Source organism: Dipodomys merriami, unplaced genomic scaffold (assembly GCF_024711535.1).
Source record: "Dipodomys merriami isolate MVZ:Mamm:240054 unplaced genomic scaffold, mDipMer1.0.p SCAF_78, whole genome shotgun sequence".
In the NCBI taxonomy this organism is placed as follows: Eukaryota; Metazoa; Chordata; class Mammalia; order Rodentia; family Heteromyidae; genus Dipodomys; species Dipodomys merriami.
The window spans coordinates 3,836,626-3,854,982 of record NW_027206379.1 but is presented as its reverse complement, the minus strand read 5'-3'; the positions used below and the strand labels follow the sequence as shown (position 1 = coordinate 3,854,982).

The window sequence follows — 18,357 nt, the reverse complement described above, 5'->3', positions numbered from 1 at the left end:
AGGAAAGTGCGAGACTCTTCAGTTAATCAACAAAAAGCCTAAAGTTGAGATGTGGCTCAATGGTAAGAGTGGCAGCCTGGAGTGAGAAAGCTGAGGAGTTCAAGCCCCAGTGCAAATACACACACACAGACAGACAGACCCCCACACACTGAAGAAAACCGCCTGATGGAATGCTGAAATTTCAAGACCAATCTTGCACCAAGAAGATTGAGATAAACATCATTAAATGCTAAGTCACAGGGTCAAAGGTGGTTTGTTAACAATATATTTACAGAGTCTCAAAGTACCACTCTATTTACTTAATCATGAAAACGAAAATGGAGACTTCTAAAAAAAACCACCTGCAACCTGTGCTCAAACTCATCCTCAACCCTGACACAAAGGAGACTGTGTGGCCCCCTCACTGGACACCAAAAGACACCACATGCTTATGCCGTTCATTATCCTGACCAAAAAAGTACAGAAAAATGGTGTAACCATGTCAGATGCCAGTAGTGTCTATCTGTAATCTTAGTGACTTAGGAAGCTGAGTTCTGAGGATGGAGGTTCAAAGACAACCCCGGGCAGCTTATGAGACTCTTATCTGCAATGAACCAGCAAAAACAAGAAGTGAACTGTGGCTTCAGTGGTAGAGCCACCAGCCTTGGGCAGAAAAAGCTAGGTGGCAGCGCACAGGCTTGAGTTTCCAAGGTCCAGTACTGACTCTCACATGTGCAGCTGCATGCATGTGCATGCCTGAGCGCGCGCGCGCGCGCGCGCGCACACACACACACACACACACACACACACACACACACACAAATGGGTACAGTGTAGCTCCCTGGCTGGTTCCTGGGGTTTCAAAAGAAAGCTCTAGTCAGGCACTGGTGGCTCACGCCTGTAATGCTATTCTGGAGGCTGAAAATCTTTCCTCCAATTAACCACAAACCCCCCAAAACAACCCCCCCCCAAACAAACTTCCCAAGGAAGTGGAGCTGTAACTCATGCCTATGCTAGCCTTGAGCAAAGAAAGGCCCAGGGACAGTGCCCAGGGCAAGAGTTCAAGCCCCAGGACTGGGCACAGAAAACAAAGAAACAAATGCTCTAAATTATATTGTTGGGATAATTGAGGGAAATTGTAGGTGACTATCATCTCACAGCTTTAAAAAGTTTAGTGTCTAGAATGTGCTCGGCCTATCTTGTCCTCCGTTTATAGGAGGAGGTACGCAGTGGCTGTAGTTCACTAATGGTTGGGGAAAAAAGCACAGGCAGAGCAGAGGTGAAGCTGTTCACAGCGGCTGCCTCTCAGCACACGTGTGTTTACTATCACTGCAACTTGCTGACTGCGAGGCCTTTCCAACAGTAGCTTCCCGGCCGGGTGCTCATCCCTGGTGGCTCTGTGGTCTTGAAAACCAGCCCGGGCAGGTAAGTCCATGGGAGTCACATCTCCCGCCTTCCACGGACCACCGAATGGAGATGCGGCTCGCGTGGCAGAGCTCCAGCCTTGAGTGCAAAAGCCAAGTGAGAGGTCCTGAACAAGTCTCCGTGAGCCGGGGCCGCAGGCAGCGGACGCCGCCGGGCGCGGGGTGGCAGCGGGGGGGAGGCCCGGCCCGGCCCTGGCGGGGCTGCTGGGACCCGGGCCTGACCCCCACCCGCGCCTCCCCGCGGGCTCCCGGGCCCGGCCCGGGTCAGTCCTTCGCCACTCCTCCGAGCCCGGGAGCGTCCCCGCATCCCTCGTGGTCCTGGCGATCTGGGTGACCCTCGCCCCAGGGCCGGAGTCCGGGGCGCAGGACCTGGGCCTGGGGACGCCGCGCCTCGCACAAGAGTAAACCGAGGCACGTGGAGGCCGCGTTCATCCAGCCGGCGAGTGGACAACCGGACCCAGCGCGCGCCCGTGCCCCGGGCCGGCTAGACGCGCGGGAACCTCCGGGAGCCCGAGGCCACGGGCCCGCGCGGGAGGGCGAGGGGCGGGGACGGGCCGGACCCCCGGCCGTCAATCTCGAGCGCCGCCGCCGCCGAGTGGCTCGCGCGGTGGGCCAGAAGTCAGCTCAGGCGCGTCGGCCAATCGCGGGGCGCGGAATCGCAGGCTCCACGACGTCAGCGCGGAGGCGGAGGCGGGGCTTCGGGCGGCCCAGCCGCGCGCTCTCCGTTCTTAGGCCTGCGACGCGCGGAGCCGGAGCTCGGCGCCGAGCGGTGGGAGGTGAGGAGCGAGGCGCGCGCGGCGCCGGGGCGGTGGGCGCGGGCCGGGAGGGCGCGTGTGCACGGCCCCGGGGCGTGAGCACGGCGGGGGATGCTCGCCCTGCGGGAGGGCGCGTGCCACCTGCACGTCGGTGGGGACCTGCGGCCCCCGGGGGCGCCCGGGCGAGCTGGGCAGGTGTGGGGCGCTCCCCGGCACCCCACCACCCAGCTCAGACGCGCAGCTGAGCGAGCCCTTATCACGCAGCTCTGACCCGGTCTGTCTGTCTGCTCGCAAGAAATAGGGGGCTGTATAGCTGGAGTGCGGTGCGGGAAGTTGAGGCCAGGTGGCTGCTTGGAGGACGCCCCCCCAGGATGGGGCAGAGGGTAAATCGCCCTCTCTGCCACGACGCCTTTCCCTAAAGTCCAGGATGGTGGCAGAGACTGAAGTCAGGGAAAAGAAAACCCACTGTAACTCCTTGGAATACGAGATCCCCCCCACCGCCGGGTCTTGCTTTTAAAATTGTTATTCTAGAGGTGATGTACAAAGGGATGACAGTTACATGAGTCAGGTGAAGAGTCCATTTCTCTTTGGATAGTGTCACCCTCTGTTCTACTTTTCCCCTTCCATTCCCATTAAAAAAAAATAACCTTTTGTTTCAGAGGTGCTATACAGCGAGGTTGCCTTTACACACGTCAGGTGGTAAGTTCGTTTCCTTCCTTTTGCTTAGTATCGTGTGTTCCCTCATTCTCTCCCATTCCCTCTCCATTTCCATCCAGAAGTTGCATGGTTCCCTTTCCTCAATGTCCAGCGCAGCCAGCGGGCCCTGGCGGCTTCACGTTTTCACCCATTTTCCACTGATCCTGTCCCATCCTCCCATACTAGTATACACCATATATGAAGTAAAGAATACAGAGTCGCTGGGGGCTGGCGGCTCATGCCTGTCATACTAGCTACTCAGGAGGCTGAGATTTGAGCATCTCTGTTGAGACTCTTTTTTTTTTTGTTTTTTGTTGGTCGTGGGGCTTGAACTCTGGGCCTGGGCGCTGTCCCTCAGCTCTTCAGCTCAAGGCGAGTGCTCTACCACTTGAGCTACAGCGCCATTTCCAGTTTTCTGGTGATTTATTGGAGATAGGAGTCTCACGGTCTCTCCTGCCCAGGCTGGCTTTGAACCGCGATCCTCAGATCTCAGCCTCCTGAGTAGCTAGGATTACAGGCGTGAGCCACCAGCACCCGGCTCTGTTGAGACTTTTATCTCCAGTTCCCCACCAGAAAACAGGAAGTGGCCCCGGGACTCAAAGTGACTCAAAGTGGTAGAACGCTAGCTAGCCTTGAGCTAAAGAGCTCAGGGACAGCCCAGGCCCAGAGTTAAAGCCCCACAACCGACCCCCCCCCAAAAAAAAGAGAGAATAGAGTCATCTGAAGAAAACAAAAAGACAAACTAGGAAAAGGGCCTTTGTTTCCTTATCTTTGGAGTTTGTTTCAGTGTGTGTGTTATCTTATATACATATGAAGAGGTGCTTGGTGTTTTTCTCCTAACACCATCCTCTTCTGGTCTCACTGGATATGGTGGTCTAGAATCCTGTAGTTTGTCATATCCCGTTGCTTTTTAAATCTAACTACCGCATATTAGGGAGAGCATGCGCTGTTTTCTTTTTGTTTTAAAGGAGAAAAGTGAATGACAGCAGAGTAAAAGAGGCTTCCAGCTTTGGGGGGGGGGGCAGGGAACCAGCCCGAGGAGGAGCTACAGAAGAGAGTATCCGAGGATGAATATGGTCCCAGTAGTATTTGCAAATGGGAAATTCGTCAAATGAAACCTGTTGAGGTTGTTTTTAAAAAGATGGAGTGGTGCCAGGGATACCTGTGCCAGGGTGTGGAAATGTCACCATGAATCCCTCCCTTGTACACTAATGTAGGCGGATTAAAAAATACGAATTAAAGTAAGTGGGCAGTTAGGCGGCCTTCCTATTGGGAAGCTGTGTACAAGATGTGGCCAGATGGAGCCAGGCTGCAGAAGATGCTCATACAGACCAATTTTGGAGAAGAACGAAGGGAGATTAGATGTGGAGAGATGGTGACTTGTGGGGCAGATGACAGTCTGGAAGCACGGTGGCATCTGAGGATGGTTGGGTTGCACGTTTCTCTCCCAGACCTCAGTGTTACAGTGAATGTGCACCATGTGACTTCTGAGAAGCAGAAAGCCAGTTCCTTCCGTCAGGACTGGAGTTTCATTGCCTCTCAGGTATGAAGGGTCAGAGTTTCTGCCTGGGAGACTCCTTCCCCAGCAGGGCCTCCAGTCTGCTCTCCCCAGGTAAGCTGAGCCCCACAGAGTCAGGCCAGACCTGTGCTGATCAAGAGTTTAGAAGGGCCCCAGTGTGGCTTTGCAAGTCTCCTGTGGGACTCCAGCAGGTGACTGTCCTGTCCTTTGGATGAGGATCCTTTGGACAAGGCGACAGGTAAGCCCAAGTTATGCGCCAGTCCCCTCCTCACCCCCCCATGTCAGCCTCAGCCCTGGGATGGCAGGGTGCCAGGGGACCTTGTCAACTCCTGTTAAAGCCACAAATATTTCTAGGAGATTGTGGTTATTATGAGCCAGGGCTTTTCTTTAAAAAGTTAAGAAAATTATTTTATTCTGCAAATACATGTGTACTTGAAAAATTAGAAAAAAGGAAAAACAGAAGAAAGAGCTGTGTTTTCAGCATGATTTAAGGTTTGAAAAGCCGCTTAGATGATGTTATCCATTGCAGATGGCCCTCTTCCTGGGGACAGGATGGGCTGTGCTTGCTTGGGACAGGCTGCGTGGCCTTTGGTGCCATTTCTTATCTGATTCTCCCTGGAACTGTGTAATTGTCATCGGAGTTGTCTGTGGTGAGCTCTGCAGACGCTCCTGTGCCTGCTGGTGTTTACTGCCCTTGGGAATCTTTCTGGGATGGTTTCCCATCCCCTTGCCCAATCCCAGTTCTGTCATTCTTTCTCATCCCTCAATCCAGTAGCGCTCCTGAGATTTAACAGATTTTCCAAGTTGTCCCTCTGCTGATTCCTGTTTCCACGATCATCTTCCTCCACATCAGATCCTTAGGGCAGCTCACAGCTCACAGCTCAGCACCGCTCCCCAGGCCCCCACCCAGCGTGGCCCTCCAGGAGGCGGGGCCAGACCCGTCCCACCTACAGAGGCCTGCTGGATGAGTGACAGTCATCCTCCCTTTCTGGACCTCCACCTAGCCGCCTTACCCTCGGAGGAGCAAGTCTCCAGGTGGAGTGCCAGGCACATGGCCCAGACTGGATGTTGAGTGTCTGTCACTATCAGGTTCTACCGTTGTACCTAAGTCCACAATCCAGTGCCTGCCACTCCCCTGTCACCTATGTGGAGCCCGGTTCTCTTTCCCATGAGTGGCCGTGAGCTTGCAGCTGGTCTGAGGGGGTGTGAGGGATGTGACAACCCTCCCCAAGGGCTGGGTCTCCAGGTGCCAGGGGTTGGATCGCCCGCTGCCCTGAGTGTCCCTGGCTGTGGGGAGGCCTGGGCCAGCCCACACGGGACTGGACGGAGTCCAGTATCCGCCTGGCTCTCGGCCCACACACCAGCTACCCAGCCCATCCCCGAGCAGATTCTGACTTGCAGAAACATGAGATGTGATTTTGAAAAAGTCTTGTTTTAGGCGCATGCACACACACACACACACACACACACACACACACACACACACATCCCAACCTTCCCATTACACACTCCACCCCCACCCCAGGACTGTGTGCTTCGCAGTGGCCTGCCCTAGCACCTACCATCCAGATGGGTTTAATGCAAGAGCTCCAGTTTCCTCCTCCCAGAATTCCATTGTAACTGGTGGCCATTTCCCTGGCACACTGGCTGTGCCCCTGGTGGCCTAGGAACGGCATCTGATGGCTCAGTAAACCTTTCATTTCTGGGACCAACAAATCTCAGCACTTTGATTTAACTCGTGGAACACTGAGACCTGAGTCACTTTTTTTTTTTTTTGGCCCTGGGCTTGAACTCTGGGCCTAGATACTATCCCTTAACTTTTTTTTGTTCACAGCTGGTGCTCTGCCACTTGAGCCACAGCCCCACTTCTGGCTTTTTGGTGGATAATTGGAGATAAGAGTCTCACAGACTTTTCTATCCAGCTTGACTTCAAACTACCAGCCTCACATCTCAGCCTCCACCTGAGTTGCTAGAATTCAGGCATGAGCCACCAGCACTTGGCTGTGGGCACAAGTACCAGACAAAAACGTTCATGACACAAGGCCTGCAGGAAGATTAGCAAATCCAACGTGACACAGGTTGCCAGGCTCCAGTCCAGCTTCTTCTCTGTGCTATTGTGTGTTCTTGGCATGGTCGTGGATCCTGGAATGCGCTCAGGGAGTGTGCAGGTTTGAGGGTGGCTGAGAGTCCTAGGGAGGATATGTAGGCCACTGCCCAGCGCCCGTGGGGAGGGCTGGCCGGGTGTACCCTGACCTGCCTACCTCAGGAGGGCAGCATCTCCCCAAGCCTCCGTCACTCTCCCAGTTCAGTTCTTTCTGTTGGCCCCGTGCTGTGCCAAGAGGGCACTGAGGGGCTTTGACCCCCTCCCCCAAGCTGCCCATGGGCCTTCACTGTTTAAATTCAGGCACACTGTGGTTTGGTCGTCCGTGTTGGGGCCCTCCTCGCTGGCATCCTGTGTCCCCTGCAGGCCTTTGATGTGAAGTGGGCGTGGTCTCTGCGCAGCTGCTGCTAAGGCCCAGGTGCACTCGGCTTATCCTAGCCAGGGTGAAAACTCAGCTCAGGAGACAAGCACCGACTTGGTTCTTGTGGGCCGAGCGGCAGGGTGGGCGTTCCTTTCCACCTGGAGTGGGCTGGTGGCAGAAGAGACTGGAGAGCAGGCCGCAGGGCCTGTCCTACCAGGGCTGGTCCAGTGTTGCTGGGAGTAAACACAAGAATGAATGTGGCAAGAATCAAGTGCTCTGCCAGAGGGCAGGTGGGGAAGTTCAGGATGGGCGGCCTGCAGCCCTTCTTGCTACAGGGAGGGGGTAGGGGTCTGGAGTTGCAGGTGGTGAGGCACACCGGGGCGCAGGTCTTGGAAAGCCACATCACACTGGGTCTGGGCCTTACCTCGGATGCCTCCCATAGTCAGAATCACCTCCAATGCCGAACTCGCCCTACCAGCACCCTACGCCAGGGGCTGGATGCCAGCAGGAGCACGCAGTATTGTTAGGCTTTGTGTTCTTTTTCTCCTCGTGTAATTGTTTTTCCTGGAGTTAGCAATTGCCTGGTTTTGTCTAGTTGGTTCCATCTTTGCTTTCTAGAGTCTATCGTCAGCCTGAGAAATCCGAGGTCCCACGGTTCTGGAAGATCCTGCTTTTCTCTGTTTTTAAGAAAACCTTTTGGAAATCCCTGCTGGTTACCTGGGGACCGGAGACTCACACTGTAATCCTAGCTCCTCAGGAGGCTGAGATCTGAGGATCCCTATGAGACTTATCTCTAATAAACCACTCAAACTGGATGAGGTGCTATGGCTCAAAGTAGTAGAGCGCTCGCCTTGAGCAAAAAAAAGCTCAGGGACAGCTCCCAGGACCTGAGGCCTCCCCCATCCCCCCAAATTCCCTGATGATTTAAAATTTAAAGGTCCACCCTCTGAACTTGCTGTGGAAGTATGGTCTTCAGTGCTTATCCCAAGTTAAGACTGCTTAGAGCAGCAGTGGGAACCTAGAGAAACGTTGTTCCTTCCCACTTTTTTGGTAGGGTGATTGTGGGGGGAGCAGGGCAGTGCTGGGGTTGGGGCTCAGGACCGCATGCTTGCCAGGCAGGCACACTGCCCCTTGAACCGCATGCTTGCCAGGCAGGGGGGAGCAGGGCAGTGCTGGGGTTGGGACTCAGGACCCCATGCTTGCCAGGCAGGCACACTGCCCCTTGAGCTGCCTGCAACCTTTTAGCTTTTGTAAGGTTTCTCAGACCTCAGTCCTCTTATTCCCACCACCTGCTTAGCTGGGATGGCAGGCATGCTGCACTACACCCAGTTATTGGTTAAGATAGTGTCTTGCTAACTTTTTCTCCTCAAGTTCCCCTCTTTCTGAGTAGCGAGGATTATAGGCCTGAGCCTTGGGCCCTGGGTAATGATTTATCAGTGTTCTTAGGACAGAGGGATGGGTAGGATGCTCCACGTCTGCCCTGGTAGTGTCTTCTCACCGAGGGACACCAACAGCACACACAAACGCTGGTGCTGTTTGGAGAAAGGACGGGTGGGTGCGAGAAGCTAGAAGGGCACGGGACGGGACGGAGTGGAGGCAGTCAGGGAGAGCCTAGGGCTGACCATTTCTTCTCCGTCTGCAATTGCTGTCAGAACCAGGATGGCCTGTGGGCCCTGCAGAGGCAGCGGGCAGAGGTGCCGAACACCTGTCTCACAGTGGTCTTCAGGATGAACTAAGCACTTGTCTTCTTCCCTCAGGCCACGATGGCTTCAAAATCTCAGGCCAGCGTCCTCAAAGCCAAGAATCCTGCCAGCAACTCCAATGACAAGGCCGCGTCTCAAGGACAGTGGGGCCGGGCCTGGTAAGAACCTGAGGCAGCTTCTGTTAAGAGGGGTCCTAGCAGCTCAGTCTGGGCACCATAGTGGCTTTTCACACCCAGTGGTGGACCTTGCATAGTGGCAGACAGCTGTCACTCAAGTTATGGGCTCATGACACGGACAGGACTCCCGTGCCAGGACATCTGCTGAGTTCAGGTCTCCATTGTCTTTTTTTTTTTTTTTTCTGGGCCTGGGCACTGTCCTGGAGCTCTTCAGCTCAAGGCGAGCGCTCTACCACTTGAGCCACAGCGCCACTTCCGGCATTCTGGTGGTTAATGGGAGATAAGAAAGAGTCTCGCGGACTTTCCTGCCCAGGCTGGCTTTGAAGCCTGATCCTCAGGTCTCAGCCTCCTGAGTAGCTGGGATGACAGGGGTGGGCCGCGGCGCCCAGTTGTTTTGTCTGTTTTGCAGGGAGGTAGACTGGTTCTCTCTGGCCAGCGTCATCTTCCTGCTGAGCTTCGCCCCCTTCATCGTCTACTACTTCGTCATGGCCTGTGACCAGTACGACTGCTCGCTGACCACCCCTGTGGTGGACCTGGCCACTGGCAAGGCTCGCCTCGCCGACATCTGGGCCAAGACCCCGCCCGTGACGGCCACAGCCGCCCAGCTCTATGCCTCCTGGGTCATCTTCCAGGTCAGGCGCTGCCCTGGCTGGCAGTGTGCTGGCCTGGCCTCTGCCTGGGGCTTGGGACCCACACTCCCCGTCCCGGAGCTGGGCGGGAGGACATCCTGAGCCCCCAGAGCCGCCAGTGCCCAGTTTGAGAAGCCTTGCTTCAGAGCAGAGCAGCATTAAATAACATTTCTTTTCCAAGAGGTACTGGTGAAGGCGTGAGGGACTCTGCAGCACAGGGTTAAATGTCTTAAACTTAAAAAAAAAAAGCTTCATGGAATGTCTTGCTGTCATAACAATTCATGCTGCATTAGTTTATTTTGATTTACTTCATCTGGATAGAATGACAGCCAGGTGTTCCGAACAGGTGAAGCTAAGAATGTGGGGTGTCCTGTTGTACCTGACTTGAGCTCACTGGAACCCAGGGGCTGAGAGATGGACTGGAAGGGAGGGAAGGACAAGGGAAGGGGGTGAGAGGGAGGGAGAAAAGGAAAGGAGGAAGGGAATGAGAGGGAGGGAGAGATAAGAGGGAAGAAGGGAGGGGAGGCCTGCTCCTCGGCCCTGAGAAGGCTTTTGTGGTTTTGATGGTGAGTTTCAGGGCCAGCCTGCAGGCAGCAGTGGCCCCATCCCCCTTCTGCTGCTACAGTGAGGCAGTGGTCAGTGTTCAGGCTCTCCTTGCACTGCCAATAAAACGAATCTGTTTCATCGCACACACGCCCTGCGGACCTCCAGTTATTTGGCCTGAAATTCTATTTCAGATTCTCCTATACATGTTACTCCCTGACTTCTGCCACCGATTTCTGCCAGGCTACGTAGGGGGAGTCCAGGAGGGGGCAGTGACCCCGGCAGGTAAGCTCTGCTCAGCTGCGCCTCCCCTCCGCTGGCCTCACCAGAGGAGCATGGCTTGAACCTGGGCATTTTCCACAGCACCAGGTCTCAAGGGGCGGGGCTGGAGCCTGACTCCAGTCCCATTGTGGGTAGAGCAGGCTCTTCACCCTAGCCCCATCCGTCCACCCACCCATCCATCCATCCATCCATCCATCCATCCATCGATTGGTCATCCACCCATCTACTTACCATCTACCTACCTATCCACCTGCAAGTCTGTCCATCCATCATTCACCCACCCACCCATCCATCCATCCATCCGTCCGTCCATTCATCTTTTACCTACCCGCCCATCTATCCATCCATCATTCACCCACCCATCGATCATCCACCTACCTACTTACATCTTCCTACCCATATACCCACAAGTCCATCTGTCCATCTTACCATCCACCCACCCATCCTTTGACCCATCCATCTTCCCCCAAGAGCTCCCGATTTAGTGGCGGGCTGGGGCATTCCCAGCAGCCACTGTGGAGCCTGAGACGTAGTGTCCCCAGCCCACTTCTGCTGCTAGGCCTAAGCCAGGAACGAGCGCCAGGCGTCTGCACCCTCCTGACTCTTCCACCCTCCTTGCCCCTGCAGGGATTGTGAACAAGTACCAGATTAACGGCTTGCAGGCCTGGCTCATCACCCACCTTCTGTGGTTCGCCAACGCTCACTTCCTGTTCTACTTCTCTCCCACCATCATCTTTGACAACTGGATCCCGCTACTGTGGTGCGCCAACATCCTCGGCTACGCCGTGTCCACCTTCGCGATGATCAAGGGCTACTTTTTCCCCACGAGTGCCGAGGACTGGTAGGTTCCTTAGAGGCCGGCAAGCATAGCAGCAAGCAGTGCCTCCGTCTCCGTGCTGTCGCTCCGCTGCAGTAGTCTGGGAAGAGGCGGATGGGACTTGTCTGACCCCAAGGAACATCCTTTGTAATGTTGTCCGGTGGTTTCTGCTGCCGCAGGAAGGATCAGCTGAAGGCAGGCAAGTTTGCTTTTGACACCTTATAGGGTGTCATGGAGTGGGTAAGCCAGAAAGACAGCTTTTGGCTGGGGCGAAGGCAACCTTTTTCCTCTTCCTTTGAGTAGCTGTGGTGGCCTGAAATAGTCTTAGGGAAGAATCTGATTACCTTCGTGGCTTCAACATAACTGCTTCTCAGGAGAGCCTGTTCTCAGAGAAGCCTTAGGTTGGCAGTGCTCAGCCATTCATCCAGTTCCATCTGTCTTATCAACTGTGCCATCTCTCCTTCCCTCCACCCATGCACTTACCACATCCACCTACTCACCCATCCACCTACCCACCCAACCATCCACCCAACCACTCTCCCACCCACCCATCTACCCACCTACCCATCCACTCACCCATCTACCTACCCTCCAACCATCCACCCAATCACTCACCCATCCACTCACCCATCTACCTACCCACCCAACCATCCACCCAATCACTCACCCACCCACCCATCTACCCACCTACCCATCCACTCACCCATCCACCTACCCACCCAACCATCCACCCAACCACTCACCCACCCACCCATCTACCCACCTACCCATCCACTCACCCATCTACCTACCCACCCAACCATCCACCCACTCACTCACCCATCCACTCACCCATCTACCCACCTACCCATCCACTCACCCATCTACCTACCCACCCAACCATCCACCCACTCACTCACCCATCCACTCACCCATCTACCTACCCACCCAACCATCCACCCAATCACTCACTCACCCACCCACCCATCTACCCACCTACCCATCCACTCACCCATCCACCTACCCACCCAACCATCCACCCACCTACCTACCCATCCACCCATCCATCTACCTAGCCATCTGTCTACCCACTTACCCACCTGTCCATTATTTACCTATCCACCCACCTGTCCACTCATCCATCCACCGATTCACCTATTCATCCATCATCTATCCTCTACTTACTCTACCTACTCTCTCCATCTAACCACCTATCTATCCATCCATCCAGCAATCCAACCATTCACCCAACCTTCCACCCACCTTCCTACCCCATCCACCCCTCTATCATTCACCCAGGTACCTACCCTATCTACTTACCCATCCACCACCTGGGCCCGCATTGAGGGTATTGGGTGGGGTGAGGAGAGACTTGGTTCCAGCCCAGGAGCAGCTTCCTACTTTCCTGGGAGCAGCAGTCTATGCCCGTCTGCAGGGGTCTGCTAAGCACAGCTTCCTGGCAGTGGGAGGAGATGAGGATGGAGGGGCGTGGGCAGAGCTGCATGTCCTTTGTGCGTGGGCCTCTGCAGCCCCCGCGAGTGGAGCCAGGCGCCTGCTACCCTGCAGCCCCGGGCCCTGCCGAACATGGCTCCCGAGGCCTGTTTTGAGAGAAGGTGGCCAACGGTGTCTATTGTTATGGTTTCAGCAAATTCACAGGCAATTTCTTCTACAACTACATGATGGGCATTGAGTTTAACCCTCGGATCGGGAAGTGGTTTGACTTCAAGCTCTTCTTCAACGGGCGCCCGGGGATCGTTGCCTGGACGCTCATCAACCTGTCCTTCGCCGCCAAGCAGCAGGAGCTCCACGGCCACGTGACCAACTCCATGGTCTTGGTCAACGTGCTGCAGGTGAAGCCCCTATGGTACACTGAGTGCTGTGGGGGCGGGGCAGAGCTCCGACACCCATGTCCTCTGGGATTCCACAGAAGCGGCGGATGTGGCTCAAGTGGTGGAGCGCTGGCCAGTAAGCATAAGCTCTGAGTTCAGCTCTTCCCTCTCCCCCCCCCCCCCCCCCGCCCCGCTGGTGGGGCCTGAACTCTGGGCCTGGGCACTGTCCTTTAGCTCTTCAGTTCAATGCTAGCGCTCTACCACTTGAGCCACAGCCCCACTTCCGGTTTTCTGGTGGTTCATTGGAGATAAGAGTCTATTGGACATTCCTGCCTGGGCTGGCTTTGAACCGGGATACTCAGGTCTCAGCCTCCTAAGTAGCTAGGATGACAGGTGTGAGCCACTGGCACCCAGCTGAGGGCCCTGTCCGTAACTACTGGATGCAGGCTGGGCACAGGTCGGGGGGTCACTGAGTGATGACTGTCTCTCAGGCCATCTATGTGCTGGACTTCTTCTGGAATGAGGCCTGGTACCTGAAGACCATAGACATCTGCCATGACCACTTCGGGTGGTACCTGGGCTGGGGCGACTGCGTCTGGCTGCCCTACCTGTACACGCTGCAGGTGAGGAGGGGCGGCGGCCCGTGGGCGGTGTGGGGCGTGGGGCTGGGACCCCTGTCACCTCTGCCCCTAGGGAAAGATGGGTCCCACCGGCACCAGAGCCATTTCTTTCTTTCCTTTTCTTCTTTGCCTCCCTCCCTCCCTCCCTCCCTTCGTCCCTCCCTCCCCCCTCCTTCCTTCCTTCCTTCCTTCCTTTTCTCTTCCTCCCTCTCTCTCTCCTCTCTCCCTCCCTCCCCTCCCTCCCCTTCCTTCCTCCCCTCTCCCCCCTCTTTTTCTTTCTTTCCTTTCTTTCTTTTTCTTCTATCTTTTTCTTCTGTGTTGTTCCTGGGGCTTAAACTCAGGGCCTGAGCAGTGTCCCTGAGTTCTTTTGCTCAAGGGCAATGCTCTACCACTTGAGCCACAGCTCTACTTCCAGCTTTTTGAGTAGTTTGTCCTGCATGGCTTCCAACTGTGATCCTCAGGTCTCAGCCTCCTGAGTAGCTAGGATTACAGGCGTGAGCCACTGGTGCCTGGCTGGACCCCATCCGCTATCTCTCAGCAAGGAAGGCGTGTCTGTGTTTTCCCTTCTTCCCCCTGACCCACCGAGGGCTCACGTCCCAGTGGCATGTTGGAAATCCATTTTGTAGCCCTGACACACTAATCCACCTCAGCCGGCTGGCTTTAGCTGGGCGTGTGCCTGTGATGGGCTCAGCCCACGCCGCTGCCTCCCGGCAGTGTTGTCAGGTGATGTGCTGGTGCGTGCAGAGGGCCGGATGGCCAGTCCCTGGGGGTCTCACGTTGTCAGCGCCGGCTGGCGGCTCAGGGTGTCAGGGATCTGGGCTTGCGCCGTGGCGTGACATCCACCCGGGGAAGGAGGTCTAGAACGTGCCGTGAGGTTCGCGTCAGGCTGGATGGAGCCGGCTGGGTGGCCATGGTGACTCCGCCCCCACATCGCGGTTCGCCACCACTGCCCGCACGGCCTGGTGAGCGCACAACACAGTGGTTTGTGCTGCTTTTTGTTTGGATTTTTGCCGGGCCTGGGTGTTGTCTTCAGCCCACTACCACTTGGGCCACAGCGCCACTTCCGGCTCGTTCTGAGTCGTTCATTGGAGATGAGCGTGTCACAGACTTTCCTGCCCCGAGTCAGCCTCCCGGGCAGCTGTGTGTTTCATAGAAGGGGAAACTGAGGCAGTGCCCGGTCTGGCCATGCTTCACCGTTCTCTGGCCCGCAGGGCCTGTACTTGGTGTCCCACCCCGTGGAGCTGTCCACCCCGCACGCCGTGGGCGTCCTGCTCCTGGGGCTCGTGGGCTACTACGTCTTCCGCATGGCCAACCATCAGAAGGACCTGTTCCGCCGCACGGACGGACGCTGCCTCATCTGGGGCCGCAAGCCCAAGGCCATCGAGTGCGCGTACGCCTCGTCCGACGGCCAGCGGCACCACAGCAAGCTGCTGGTGTCTGGCTTCTGGGGCGTGGCCCGCCACTTCAACTACACGGGCGACCTGATGGGCAGCCTGGCCTACTGCCTGGCCTGCGGCGGGGGCCACCTCCTGCCCTACTTCTACGCCGTCTACATGACCATCCTGCTGGTCCACCGCTGCCTGCGGGACGAGCACCGCTGTGCCAACAAGTACGGCCGGGACTGGGACCGCTACACCGCGGCCGTGCCCTACCGCCTGCTGCCCGGGCTCTTCTAGGAACCTGCCGCTGGCCGCGTGGAGCGAGCGGAGCTGGACCTGTGGGGCTGACGTCCCAGATCCCCCTCCCGGAAACCCAGTCTCTTCGTCTATGATACGGAATGAGCTGGCACGGGCAGGTGCCCTGTCCAGGCTGTTGCTCCTTCCCCTCAGTTTCCCCACGGGGATCTGAGTCTACACCAGCTGTCTTCCCACCAGCAAGAGTAAGGTGGGAGGGTGACCGGTCACTTCTGATAGCCTTGGATAAGCTAAGTTGGGGTGTGTGTGTGTGTGTGTGTGTGTGTGTGTGTGTGTGTGTGTGTGTGTGTGTGTGTGTGTGTGTGTGTGTGTGTGTGTGTGTGTGTGTGTTTGTGTGTGTGTGTGTGTGTGTGTGTGTGTGTGTGTGTGTCTGTGTTCACACCATGTTACAGTGTGATCTGCACTGGCTAGCCAGACCCCTTCCTCACCCGCTCTGCAGTGGTGGGCTGGTGGGCTTTCTTCCTCCTCTTCCTGTATGCCATGTGGACTGTCCAGCAGAGGGAGCTGAGGGACCATTGCAGGTTGGGGGCACTTCTGTCTGTAGTTCAAGGGCTTCTAATTTCTTTCTGTCTGTATGATTGCCCGAGGTGTGGCCTGGGAAGACTGCCCAGTGTGTCAGCCCCAGTGACAGAGCTTCCAAGCCCTGTACACACACCTCCCTGGCCTCCTCGGCCAGGGAACATCCCAGGTATTCCCGCTTGTCCCCCAAACCCTGGCTCAGACAAGAGGGGGCCTCTCCCTGCCCAGAGTTCCAGCTGTGGGGAGAACCCCATCTCAAGTGCTATCTGTCCAGGCCCCCTCCCCGCCCCCCACCAGGGCATTGTATAAAGCTCTCTCCAGATCCGATCCACAGAGTTCTTTTCATTAAACTCTCCCTGTGTGAGATGACTGGTATGCTTTTTCATCAGCCGCGGGTGGCGCCTGAGGATTCCCAGGAAGCACGGGGGTCCTGCTGGGAATTTGGGCACGTCACTGTGGCTGATCCTGTGCGGGAGGGGTCGTGCTGTGTGTAGCAGTGTGAGTGCCACCTGTGGTCACTGATGCCAGGGGGTCCCACAGAGGGCTTCAGAAGCCGGAGCCATGGGACAGCAGAAGAGAGCCGGCCCAGGCGCCAGGCTGCCGCGCAACGTGAGCTCAGTGCTAACGTTGGGAGGAGCCCTGTCACGGGGGACACTGGGACGACAGCGGGGTCCACATTTCCACCGCCGTAGTGCCTGGACGCGGTGATTCAGTAGTCCTAGGTACCAAGGCCAGGGAACTTCCCAGTTGGCAGCCTCTTACCTATTGCTACAACTGATTGCTGGGAAAATCGCAAGTGCTCTGGGCTGCCCGGTGAGGCTGGAAGCCCACATGTATCTCCCAGACTCCATGCACCTTCCCAAGGCTGCCCTCCAAGGTAATGACGAGGAAAAGCCAAAGGAGTGTACCCAGGAAGTACGGGAGCTCGGGGTGAAGTCTGCAGGACAGCGAGGTTGGAGGTCAGGGTGCAGAAGTCTGTGCTGTCTCTGTCCTCGCCAAAAGCAATTGGGCAGTAAAGATTTTTCCATCACTTACTAACACATCAGACTCCACAAAACACAATAAAACTTTACTCACATATTGCCCGGGCCTGGGGCTTGAGTCTTTGGGCCTGGGCGCTGTCCTTAAGCTTTTGTGCTCGAGGCTAGCACTCTATGGCTAGAGCCACAGCTCCACTTCTGGCTTTTTGTGGCTACGTCTCACAGACTTCTGTCCAGGCTGGCTTTGAACCATGATCCTCAGATCTCAGCTTCCTGAGTAGTTAGAATGACAGGTGAGAATCCCCGGCTACAATAAAATTTTAATGTAAAACTTGTGATACACTCAAAGCCACAAAATATTTGAGAGAAACTCAGGAAAATGAACAAGCTATCTATTGGGTTCAGATAGAAAAGCAAATGGAGAAAGATGAATTTTTTTTTATTGTAGAGATACTATACAGAGGGTTACAGTTACATGAGTGAGGTAATGAGTACACTTCCACTTCCTCTTGAACATTGTTACCCCCTCCATTGTTTTCCCCCTACCATCCGCTCCCTCCCTCCCTTCCCCGAGGTTTTTTTTTTTTTTTTTGATTGTGATTACATAATTTCCGGAATTTCACAGTATTGTGGAGTAATGATGCTCATTTAAAGTCACAAGTTCATTCTAACTTTCCTGGAGCAAATTGTCTATCACAGTCTGTAACATATAACGGTGTTCACATGTTATATACCATATATGTGATCAGCAGCATGGGGATATTTAGTAGTGGTTCAACCAGATGAGTGGGAGTTCTTTGTTTCTTAAGTCCTGTTAGTTTTGTCATATTACCTAACATTTTGGATTTAGCATCCACTTATCAGGGAGACCATGTACCGTTTGTCTCTTCGTTCCTGGCTTACCTCGCTCAACATGATTCCTTCTAGCTCCATCCATTTCCCTGCAAATGCCATTATTTTGTCATTTCTAATGGCTGCATAATATTCCATTGTGTATAGATACCACAATTTTTGGATCCATTCATCTGTGGTGGGGCATCTAGGTTGTTTCCATAACCTAGCTATTGAGAACAGTGCTGCAATAAACATGGAGGTGCACGTGTCCTTGTATATTGGTTCCTGTTGTTCAAGGTAGATGCCTAGAAGTGGTATGACTGGGTCGTAAGGGAGGTCAATCTTTAGCTTTCTAAGGACCCTCCAGACTGCTTTCCAAAGTGGTTGTATACGTGTACATTCCCACCAGCAGTGTAATAGGGTTCCTCTGAGAAAGATGAATTTTGATGCCAACTCATGCCACAGACAAAACAGGTGGTCTCACCAACCTGAATGAAGAAAATAAAACTCTTTGCAGTGCCAGAGTTTGAGCTTGGGGCCTCCTGTTCCTGCTCAGCTTGTACGCGTGGCCGGTGTTCTACCACGTGAGCCGTGGCTCCAGCTCAGCTTCTCGCTGGTTAATTGGCGATGGAATCTGGGAGGTTTCTGCCCAAGCTGCCCCACAGAGATCTGTAAATCTCAGCCGGGAGTGAGCAGCGCCGTCCGGCCTGGCCACGCGAGCCCTCGCGCGCCCCAGAACCGCGACCACCCTTCCCATCCGGCCTGGCCACACGAGCCCCCGCGCGCCCCGGAACCCCGCGCAGAGGCCCCAGGGGACCGGCCCGGTAAACAGAACCTGCGCGAGGCCCCGCCCCACGCCTGCCGCGGCTGCTCTGCCCGGCGCCAGAGCCACAGCCGTCCAGGCATTGCCCGTGCAG

The 18,357-nt window shown here is 55.5% G+C and overlaps 1 protein-coding gene across 3 annotated transcripts; it reads left to right on the top strand.

Moving 5' to 3' along the window:
* Window positions 1-1,385: 1,385 nt before the first annotated feature.
* Window positions 1,386-15,992, top strand: Dhcr7 (7-dehydrocholesterol reductase). Of its 3 annotated transcripts, XM_070009690.1 has the most exons (9): window positions 2,114-2,179; window positions 2,818-2,857; window positions 8,593-8,696; window positions 9,124-9,346; window positions 10,081-10,171; window positions 10,796-11,009; window positions 12,610-12,814; window positions 13,285-13,416; window positions 14,625-15,992. In XM_070009690.1, the coding sequence occupies exons 3-9, from the start codon at window positions 8,599-8,601 to the stop codon at window positions 15,087-15,089; spliced, it is 1,428 nt and encodes a 475-aa protein (XP_069865791.1). In that variant the 5' UTR covers window positions 2,114-2,179; window positions 2,818-2,857; window positions 8,593-8,598; the 3' UTR covers window positions 15,090-15,992. The 3 variants fall into 3 exon arrangements, with proteins under 3 accessions (XP_069865793.1, XP_069865791.1, XP_069865792.1); XM_070009692.1 differs by lacking the exons at window positions 2,114-2,179; window positions 2,818-2,857 and adding an exon at window positions 1,386-1,404; XM_070009691.1 differs by lacking the exons at window positions 2,114-2,179; window positions 2,818-2,857 and adding an exon at window positions 5,400-5,408.
* Window positions 15,993-18,357: the final 2,365 nt, after the last annotated feature.

Bases quoted from the DNA above. Each gene is read 5' to 3' on its own strand.
- Dhcr7 (XM_070009692.1), top strand. From the start codon at position 8,599: ATGGCTTCAAAATCTCAGGCCAGCGTCCTCAAAGCCAAGAATCCTGCC. The intron at 12,815-13,284 runs GTGAAGCCCCTA...ACTGTCTCTCAG, and splicing joins TCTTGGTCAACGTGCTGCAG to GCCATCTATGTGCTGGACTT. The intron at 13,417-14,624 runs GTGAGGAGGGGC...TCTGGCCCGCAG, and splicing joins CCTACCTGTACACGCTGCAG to GGCCTGTACTTGGTGTCCCA.